The 9,828-nt window shown below is 45.9% G+C and overlaps 1 protein-coding gene across 3 annotated transcripts; it reads right to left on the reverse strand.

Annotated features, from left to right (window-relative positions):
- Positions 1-245: 245 nt before the first annotated feature.
- On the reverse strand, positions 246-5,257 carry det1 (DET1 partner of COP1 E3 ubiquitin ligase). 3 transcript variants are annotated; one of them, XM_027029946.3, is made up of 6 exons: positions 5,165-5,257; positions 4,178-4,974; positions 3,341-3,694; positions 1,907-2,097; positions 1,358-1,549; positions 246-742 (listed from the first exon to the last, which is right to left on the reverse strand). In XM_027029946.3, exons 2-6 carry the CDS (start codon positions 4,952-4,954, stop codon positions 553-555), a joined length of 1,704 nt encoding a protein of 567 aa, XP_026885747.1. In that variant the 5' UTR covers positions 4,955-4,974; positions 5,165-5,257; the 3' UTR covers positions 246-552. The 3 variants fall into 3 exon arrangements, with proteins under 3 accessions (XP_026885747.1, XP_081555616.1, XP_026885745.1); XM_081699490.1 differs by having other exon boundaries at positions 5,226-5,249; XM_027029944.3 differs by having other exon boundaries at positions 5,086-5,219.
- Positions 5,258-9,828: the final 4,571 nt, after the last annotated feature.

The raw sequence follows: 9,828 nt of genomic DNA on the forward strand, positions 1-9,828 counted from the left end.
CACAGGACTTTCAAAAACTCTCCATGCATTCAGCAGCTGCCATGTCTGAATTTCTTGTCCCTTCTGAGAACAAACAAAGTGATATGAACCAGGACAGTGTGATGGTGGAAAGAAGCGGCTGAACTCTGCACCTGACATTTAGGCCACAGCAGTCCAGCCATTCCAGACACGGCTCACGCAGCCCAGAGTGAATCATATCCAACACTAAACCAACACTTATATGTAAATTCACATACACTACGAGATTTAAATGTCTCAAATAGTTTTTATTTACCATAAAACACTATAAACACTGTAGTGGAAAAATACTGTGATTTTGTATTTACAATAAATAGTGTTTTAATATGTATATATAAAAAAATAATGTTTAATGAAATCCTACATTGACATTACTGGTTCTTACCATAGTGCTTCAAAAACCAGTCATCTTCAGTTACATAAAAATGAGAGTCAATCTGTTCCTTTCATAAAGAAAAAAGGTTTGAGGAATGTTAAAAACAAAGATTTACACACACGCCGAGGAGCTCGCACACACAGTGCTTCCAGAGACGCTCACACACATCCGTGACGCATGTGGAAGTTGACAACATACTCTGCGTTGGTGCGCTGCACTGAGATGGCGAAAGGTTCTGAGGGGTGAAACGTAAACGCCACCAACCTCCGCACAGCGTGGTTCACGGGCCGGCCCAGAAGACCCGCCTGTATCTTAAACTTCAGGAGTCCAGAATCACGCGCATAGAACCTGGAGAGAGAGAGAGAGAGAGAGAGAGAGAGAGAGAGAGGTGTTAGACTGGAGGCTCGAGTCAGGTGAGGAGTCCCGTGCACCAGACGGGTGAAGAAGCTCCCTACCACCGGTAGATCGGTCAGCACCCTGCAGCTCTGTGTGATGGGACGCAGATATATAGAGTTTGATTTGTTTAGTTGTTTTTCCCCTACCCTCCACTTTAAGATTATATATATATATATATATAAGAACAGTGGTGGTGGTTGCAGTAGTAATTAGGTGCAGTAGAGCTGTGACCCCCAGACTGCGAGAGAGATCCAGAACAACATATCAGTTCTGGGTCCAGAAGAGTGCAGTCCTGGGACCAGTGAGACACTACACAGGACTCTGTTAACTTATTAATTCGCTTGTACATTAATCAAGGTCTTGCAGTGAAAAACCATGTGACACTGAAACCTGGAATGACACTGATGTCCTCTGTATAATATAAAAAGCGTCACCAAAGTGTTTCTTTTCTTTTATTAGGCAATAAATTTAAAAGTATGCTCACACTTTAAAAAAAAGCATTTATCTACACTGCCACGCCCCCTCCCCTTCACCGAGGACACGCCCCTGTGTTCAGGTCCTCCTCACCGTATGGGGTGGTCCCCGCAGGTCTTGGGCCGCTCCATGACAGACACCCACTTGTCGTCGTAGCTGAAGAGCGACAGGTCGAGGTAGGGGCTGCTGCTATAGGACTGAGCACTGATAGGCAGCTGACCCAGGAGGCGGCGCACCGCCTCGGTGTGGCCCCCGTACTTAGCGTTCACTATAGTGTCCTTGAACCTGGGGACCGCCACACACACACAGCGACAGTGAATGAGATATAGACATACACACAGTCAAAGACAGAAGTACACACACACAAAAAAACAACTGAGGAAACAACTCACTTAATGTTTTTAGAATCTGTGAAACCAGCTTTGACTATATTCCTTTTTGTTCCAAAGATCAAAGTACAAATACAAACATCAAAAGTACAAAATTTAAATTCATTGTGGAAATAAACTTCATAAGTTACTTTAAAGAAGTTTTAAAGCTCAGGACAATGTTTCCTACTGTTTTGATATAAACCCACTTTCATGACCCCCCCGTCAGACCCATAAGCTTCCCCAGTGGGTGGATCTGTGATGGGTGGAGCACCTGCGCTGAACCTGCCGGGCAAAGTTGTTGCTGGAGGCGGAGCAGGGGAACTGCACAGCCTCGCTGTGGAGCGTGGCATTGCGGAACAGGTCACAGAAGTGCTCAAAAAGCTCCAGCAGCTTGTCTGACGTATTCTCAAATACTGCAATCACCTCTGTGGAGACCATGTTATACACGACAAAGAACGAGGGCTGTGTGTGAGAGAGAGAGAGAGAAAGAGAAAGAGAAAGAGAGAGATTGCGCTTCTGGTTATGAAAACTGATTTTTTTTTTAAAGGATTAACATTAGTGTTCAGGTACGGTAATACACACACACACAAAATGACAAACATGCATTAACATTTACAAACTGCACTCATCCAGTAAGTTCAGTAGCACCTGTGTGTGCCAGAAGATCTAAGCTGAACACACACACACACACACACTCCAGGACACGCAGGACTGCCTCTAGCGTGACTAATCCCAGGCATTTCCACACAGACTGCTCCGACTTCTCATTAAAACATCAGCCATGTTATTGCGATGTAACATTATATGTTATAATGCGATAAATAATTACAGTTTCCCTTTTATTTTTGTTCAAATTGTTCTGCCGTACTGCACAGGGAAGACCTGCCTGCTTTAGAACAACTGAACTGCTGGAATTAGCACGTGCACCCCTGTGGAGCCAACACAGCAGCAACAGACAGAGGAGGCCTGTACTACTACTACTACTACTACTACTACTACTACTACAAATAATAATAATAATAATAAGAAGAAGAAGAAGAAGAAGAAGAAGAAGAAGAAGAAGAAAAAGAAGAAGAAGAAGAAGAAGAAGAATAACAACAACAACAACAACACAGCAGCAACAGACAGAGGAGGCCTGTACTACTACTACTACTACTACTACTACAAATAATAATAAGAAGAATAACAACAACAACAACAACAACAACAACACAGCAGCAACAGACAGAGGAGGCCTGTACTACTACAACAAATAATAATAATAACAATAATAATAATAATAATAATAATAATAATAACAGGCAGAAGAGGCCTGTACTACTTCTACATCAAATAACAATATCAAAAACAAATAATAATAATAATAATAATAACAACAAGAGCAACCAGCAGAGGAGGCCTAGTACCGCATCTGCATCTAAACTACAACAACAATCATACTAATAATACTAACTTTACAAATGGTGTGGCATTAGAGTGCAGTCATAACCAACTAACAATGTCACCCACACCCCCCGACCACACACACACACAACAACTCTGCTTCTGTGCCCAGTAAATCAGATGGTATGTTCATGAGATCTCTGCACACTGCTGTTACAGCAGGTTTCCGTCAGGCTTTGCTGCTTGGCCTTCATCGTCATCGTCATCACATTCCCCCTGCCCACCAACACAAATCTTTGGTCAGGTGCCTTGGCAGCCATACCTGCGAGGGGTCGGTGACACGCAAGGTGACCACATCCTCGCTGGTGTACTTGATGAGCAGGTGGTGCTCGTCCAGCAGCTGAATTTTCCACATACGCAGCTGCCGCAGCTGGTCGAAAAACTGGAAGAAGCGTCGCTTGGCCGTGGCGCTGCCGTCCTGCTCGGCGCGCCGCCACAGGTACACCAGCAGCCTGTGCTTCAGAGAGTTGATGCTCTTCTCCTTATAGAGCCGCGACAACCCGGGCTGGCCTTCTACTTGCGCCTCTGAGAACACGGCCGACAGAGTGAGCAGGTCATCCTCGTAGCAGAAGCGGCCAATGGTCCGAACGTCCAGGAATGTGCCCTCCATGGTCACCTGGAGGACGAGAGCGGACCTGGAATGATGTAAAGATCTCAGACCAAAGCTCACGGCCACACCCTGCACAGATTAGGGCTCTGCAATATGAAGCAGTGTTCCAATGGTCCGAAACATAATATTTACATTTATCTGATGCTTTTATCCAAAGCAACTTACAATTCTGACTGAACACATCTTGAGTAATTGAGGGTTAAGGGTCGTGTTCAGGGGCCCAACAGTGGAAACCTGGCATTGGTGGGACTTGAACTGATAACCTTCTGATTACTAGTCCAGTACCTTCACTACTGAACCACTAAAATAACAATTGCAGTACTGAGATTTTTCTTCCCTGAACACATGTAACCTGCTCCACATTCAGCAGTGAGGCTGATCTGGAACCGTGTTTCTGTAGCAGCAGGGTTTCACCTGTGCACACCAATCTCACGACCCGTGTGTGTGTTCTGTAGCTGTAAGCGTGTGTCCTCGTACGCCTGTGCTCACCTGAAACACGTGGATGGTCTGCTGCTGCACTGACAGCACTGCTAGGATGTTCCTGTACAGGTACAGGCCCTGGTTGTGAGACAGGATGATCTTGTCACACTTAAAGTTGCGTGTGTCGCACAGACGGCCCGTGTGCAGGTCGATGACGTGGAGGGAGTAGTCCTCCAGAGGTGAGCGGGGGTTGGGCGTCACGGACTCGTTGTTGCGGTACACCTCGAAGAAGTGCGGGTGGGGCTCCTCAGGCAGGTAGGCAGCAGAGCCCACGATCACGTAGCGGCAGTCGTCTGTGAACAGGCTGCACTCTCGGTTCAGATGCTCACCGTTGGACGCCACGCTGGTGACATGCAGCAGGGAGAAGAAGCGCTCAAACAGCCGGCCACGGATGTTAAGCGAGCGCTGGTCGTTGCCGTTGGCCAAGGTCTCGCCTTCCATGCCCTGGAGGAGGTCCTCTGCAGCCTGGCAGCCCTGATACTCGTAGATCTCCAGAGACGTCTGGTCTGAGGAGAAGGCGATGAAGTAGCGGCCATCAGGAGAGAACTTGCGAAGGAAGCAGGGCGGCTTCTCCACGTTCACCACCGTGAAGTTGGGGAAGAGATTCTGGTGGAAGCAGCGCACGCGGTACCAGTGAGCCCCGGGGCGGCCCGAGCAGATGCGGCGCCGCTCCAGGCGGTGGACCACGTTCTGGTTCTGGATGCGACGCGGTCTCAAAGTAGGGAAGGCCTCCGCTGATCTCAAAAAAGGGAAGGCCTCCGCTGATGATCCGTTCCAGGACGCCATGGGCAGCTACATAGTCAGGACTGAGAGAGGGAGAGACATTAGTACACGTCCGCGTCAGGAGCGGGCTTTAAACATGACAGTCAACCTCAGCACTCTGCACACCACAGTTAGGAAGCCCTCATCTTACAGACCTTTGGGAGAGAACTTTACATTGAACTCCAGATCATTTAGCAACTCAGGACAATATAACTATATACAGTGAAAACGTACAACAATATAATTAAATTAGCCGCTTCGAACGAGACCACCGGGCAGCAGCAGCACCACTAACCTCCTTCACCTGCTAGCCTAGCAGCTAGCTACGCGCCTAGCGCCAGCTCACGGCGCTTTACTCTACAGCGCCCCCTCAGGCCTGGAGGAGAGCGCTCACGGCGCTTTACTCTACAGCGCCCCCTCAGGCCTGGAGGAGAGCTGAACGCAGTTGGAAACGAGACCGTAACAGTGGCAGAGCTGCAGATTTATAATGACGCAAACATTTTTGGTTAAACTCGAAGAGTAGACTATCTGTGTCGCCTGAACGAACCGAATTGTTCTGTGCTCCGTCTTTAAGTAAATGGTAGGTTGAAAAAAGCGCGCGTATTGTCAAATTACTTTTTTTTTTACAGGAAACAATTACTGTAGCTATAAATGAGTCCCATATGAATGAATTGTGCAGGTCAGATGGAGTGGGTATCCAGAATGAAAGCGCAACAGCATTAAGACAAGAAGCGGACTCGTGCCCATTAACGCGGGGCAGGCGCTCGGCTCCTTTACTGCGCTTCTACAGTTCAGGGATGAATGGATGTGCGATGAAACCCCATCGTTCCGACCAGCACATCTGCACGCAAACAGACCTTCAGAATTAGGAAATTAACACACCATTCCAAATGTCAATTGACATCCTCCGACGACCACATTACCATAATGATTATGGAAAAGTCATTTTTAACTAAATATGAGCAGTGCGACACGCTCGTGTGTCGAGCTCTTATAAAAAACGGAGATTTTCTACGGCGTGTCAGACTGAACAAAACGTCCGGGCGGGTTGCGCGATATTGTACAGTCCTAAAGGCCAATAAAACAACTAAAAGAACTACTGCAGTAGAATACGTGTGTGTGTGTGTGTGTGTGTGTGTGTGTGTGAGAGAGAGAGAGAGAGAGAGAGAGAGAGAGAGAGAGAGAGAGAGAGAACGATCCTGTTAGAAATGTAATCCGTTTGCTGAGGTTAAATTTTTAAAATAACCAAGTTATTATTGTGAAGAATGTCAATATCGATTTGATGTTACATGGCTGAGAAAATATTACCTGATACTTTATTTTCTGCAACGACAAAAGTCTGATGAGAAAGGCGCGAGGAGGTCCTGGGAGCGGCGGGTTCGCGACTAAAGCTCGTCTGAGTTCCTTCTATCTGCAGTAATCCAGATGGAGATCCTCAAAACAAGACATCAGGTAAAGACTCATAACAGGACATCAGGTAAAGTCTCATAACAGGACATCAGGTAAAGACTCATAACAGGACATCAGGTAAAGACTCATAACAGGACATCAGGTAAAGTCTCATAACAGGACATCAGGTAAAGTCTCATAACAGGACATCAGGTAAAGACTCATAACAGGACATCAGGCAAATACTCATAACAGGACATCAGGTAAAGTCTCATAACAGGACATCAGGTAAAGACTCATAACAGGACATCAGGTAAAGTCTCATAACAGGACATCAGGTAAAGTCTCATAACAGGACATCAGGTAAAGACTCATAACAGGACATCAGGCAAATACTCATAACAGGACATCAGGTAAAGTCTCATAACAGGACATCAGGTAAAGTCTCATAACAGGACATCAGGTAAAGACTCATAACAGGACATCAGGTAACAGGACATCAGGTAAAGTCTCATAACAGGACATCAGGTAAAGACTCAAAACAGGACATCAGGTAAAGTCTCATAACAGGACATCAGGTAAAGACTCATTTGCCAAAATTCATTTACTGTTCTTTCTCCAATATGGACTCTGAGTGCTTGAAAACTGAAAAAAGAAGAATGAGCGAGAACTGCGCGCAGAAGGAGCCTGTATTGTAGGCTACTTGGCCTTAGGAGTATGATAATGGCTTTGTACCCAATTATCCCGACCCAAGTATGTAGAGACCCGCTCGGTAGATTATATAAGTTGTAATTTTCAGTAATGGCAGGCTGTGAGCATGAACGGTATTACAGAGGAAAAAAACAGGAAAAAAAGAAAAACCATCAGTGGCCAGTTAATGTAATCTGGCTGAATTCTGAGTGCACTCTGCTCACAGAGCCAAGGTGCCTTATTCAGGCCCTGCAAATATCTATAAGATTACAGTGCAAGCTTTAGTCCTGTAGTTTTCCAAATAACAGGCTTCCATTTCGCTCCTTTTTGTTTTACGTGTTCGTCTTCTTTCCTTTCAGTTTTTTTTCCCAGGACCTTTTTTCCCCCGTGTGTCTTCACAACAGTACTTGAGCGCTGGCGGCCGCTCCTGCTTTTAGCACTCATTGGCGAAGCATTAAGAGCTCCTCTCGCGGAGACGCCGGAGAAGTAGAAGTCTGCTTGGGCTCCATTTGATAAATCTCCCCCAACCTGCCCCCCACACCGGCCCACTCCGGCCCAAGCTGCCCCCCACACCGGCCCACTCCGGCCCAACCTGCCCCTCACACTGACCCACTCCGGCCCAACCTGCCCCCCACACTGGCCCACTCCGGCCCAACCTGCCCCTCACACCGACCCACTCCGGCCCAACCTGCCCCTCACACCGACCCACTCCGGCCCAACCTGCCCCTCACACCGACCCACTCTGACCCTCTGACGCGAAGGTTCAACAAGACCCAGGAAACAGATTAGCAGGTAAAGCCCTTCATTACCGTAATAAGTATGTCCAGCGCATGCGCCAGCCCATTGCAAAATAAGGACCTCATAACGTAAAGGCATTACGCGGTTTTAATGACAAGTTTTGTCTCGCGAGACGAGCATCTTTCTCAGTGTACTGTTACCTACGGCCTATGTCGTCAAACTTAGCGTGACTTCCACTGTTGTAATTAGGGGGAAAACAACATTAAAAGGTTGATTTTTGTGCGGAATAAGAAGTTCTCTGTATTAAAGATTCTGCTCTATCAAGGGCTTGTGTTTGACATTTACAAAGAAGCTTTTAACTTCTCGGTAAGGTCTGGACTCCACAGCGTAATGAACCTCTCCACAGTGGTTGGAATCACTGCTGATTTTCGGTTAGTGTGTATTTTTTCTGATGGTTAGTGTGTATTTTTTCTGACAGTTAGTGTGTATTCTTCTGTCTGGATTTTTTTATCCATCATTTTTCCCACTTCACGGACGTCAGGTGTTGGTGATCAATAGCGAAGCTAGCGCTTTGCACCTCAGCATTCCTGATATGAGAGAAATCTAAAGATTGTTGGTTATTCACTCCGAGGCCGAAAGGAGAAATTACTGCAATTATTTTTCAGGAAATACAAATTGTACATATCCACAATCCCCATCAGGCATCTAACAATGAGATGCTTAAAAAATCTGACCAAATATTTTTTTTCCTAATTGTGGTTAAATTTCAAAAAGCTGCAATAATACCGTTCACTCTGTAATGTATTCTTTTTGGACAATGTTTGTTAAATTACAACAAATTATCATTGATTTCACAAGGCGAATAGCATGAGGAGATAGGGCCCCATTGTAGTCTAAGGTGACCTGAGCAAGACAAGCAGAGAATGACATTTTATAATATATAACTCTGAACACACAACATACAAGCACTAGTCTGACCTGAAAGTGTGTGTGTGTCTCTGTGTGTGAAGTGTGTGAGGCAGGTAAGGTGTATGAATAGAAGTGAACAGTGATTGATTGATTGAATAATTGATTGAAACCTTTGAAATATGACTTGCACACAGAGTGCTAAACTAAACATTAAAACACAAACAACAATAAAAAGCAAATAAACAATAACAACAAACATGTAAAAATCATTAAAACATCAATGACAAAATGACAACAATTTAGAATAATAATTTAAAAGTATGTAATCTAAGGTTCCATGTTCCTGTGAACACTTCTAGAATTGAACAGTGTTAAACAGTGGTTTTAGTGTTTGAAGCACAATGGACATGGACAGTGTGTAAGGCAGGTGAAGTGTGTGTGTGAAGTGAACAGTGTGTGAGGCAGCTGATGTGTGTGTAAGAAGTGACCGGTGTTTGAAACAGGTGAGGTGTGTGAAGTGAATAGTGTTTGGGGAAGGTGAGGTGTGTGTGTGTGAAGTGAACAGTGTGTGAGGCAGCTGAAGTGTGTGTGAGAAGTGACTGGTGTTTGAAAAAGGTGAAGTGTGTGAAGTGAATAGTGTTTGGGGCAGGTGAGATGTGTGTGTGAAGTGAACAGTCTGTGGGGCAGGTGAGGTGTGTGTGTGTGTGTGTGTGTGTGTGTGTGTGTGTGTGTGTGTGTGTGTGAAGTGAACAGTGTGTGGGGCAGGTGAAGTGTGTGTGTGTGTGTGTGTGTGTGTGTGTGTGAATTGACTGGTGTGTGAGGCAATTGAGGTGTGTGTATGAAGTGAACAGTGTGTGAGACAGATGAGGTGTGTGTGAAGTGAATGGTGTGTGAGGCAGGTGAGGTGTGTGTGAAGTGAACAGTGTGTGAGGCAGGTGAGGTGTGTGTGAAGAGAATGGTGTGTGAGGCAGATGAGAGAGGCTTGACGCTCTCTAGATTCACTGTGCCTGCTGGCTTCTCAGCCACTACAAGTAAACACACACACACACCAACAACTAGTTCTCAGAAAGCCAAACGCACACAGCTGACTGCTGATTGGTCAGCTGGAATACATGGCTTCACCCTATTGGTCCTCGTGATCAGCTGTCCTCTTGACAGGATGCTGTTGCCTA

The sequence above is a fragment of the Electrophorus electricus genome, chromosome 16, assembly GCF_041902795.1.
Source record: "Electrophorus electricus isolate QZ-2024a chromosome 16, ASM4190279v1, whole genome shotgun sequence".
Taxonomy (NCBI): Eukaryota; Metazoa; Chordata; class Actinopteri; order Gymnotiformes; family Gymnotidae; genus Electrophorus; species Electrophorus electricus.

What these genes read in the sequence shown, in the direction of transcription:
- det1 (XM_027029946.3), bottom strand. Translation starts at nt 4,954, where the DNA reads ATGGCGTCCTGGAACGGATCATCAGCGGAGGCCTTCCCTTTTTTGAGA. An exon ending in AGACCATCCACGTGTTTCAG is followed by an intron (nt 3,695 to 4,177) that starts GTGAGCACAGGC and finishes CTCGTCCTCCAG; the next exon opens with GTGACCATGGAGGGCACATT. An exon ending in GTGTCACCGACCCCTCGCAG is followed by an intron (nt 2,098 to 3,340) that starts GTATGGCTGCCA and finishes TCTCACACACAG; the next exon opens with CCCTCGTTCTTTGTCGTGTA.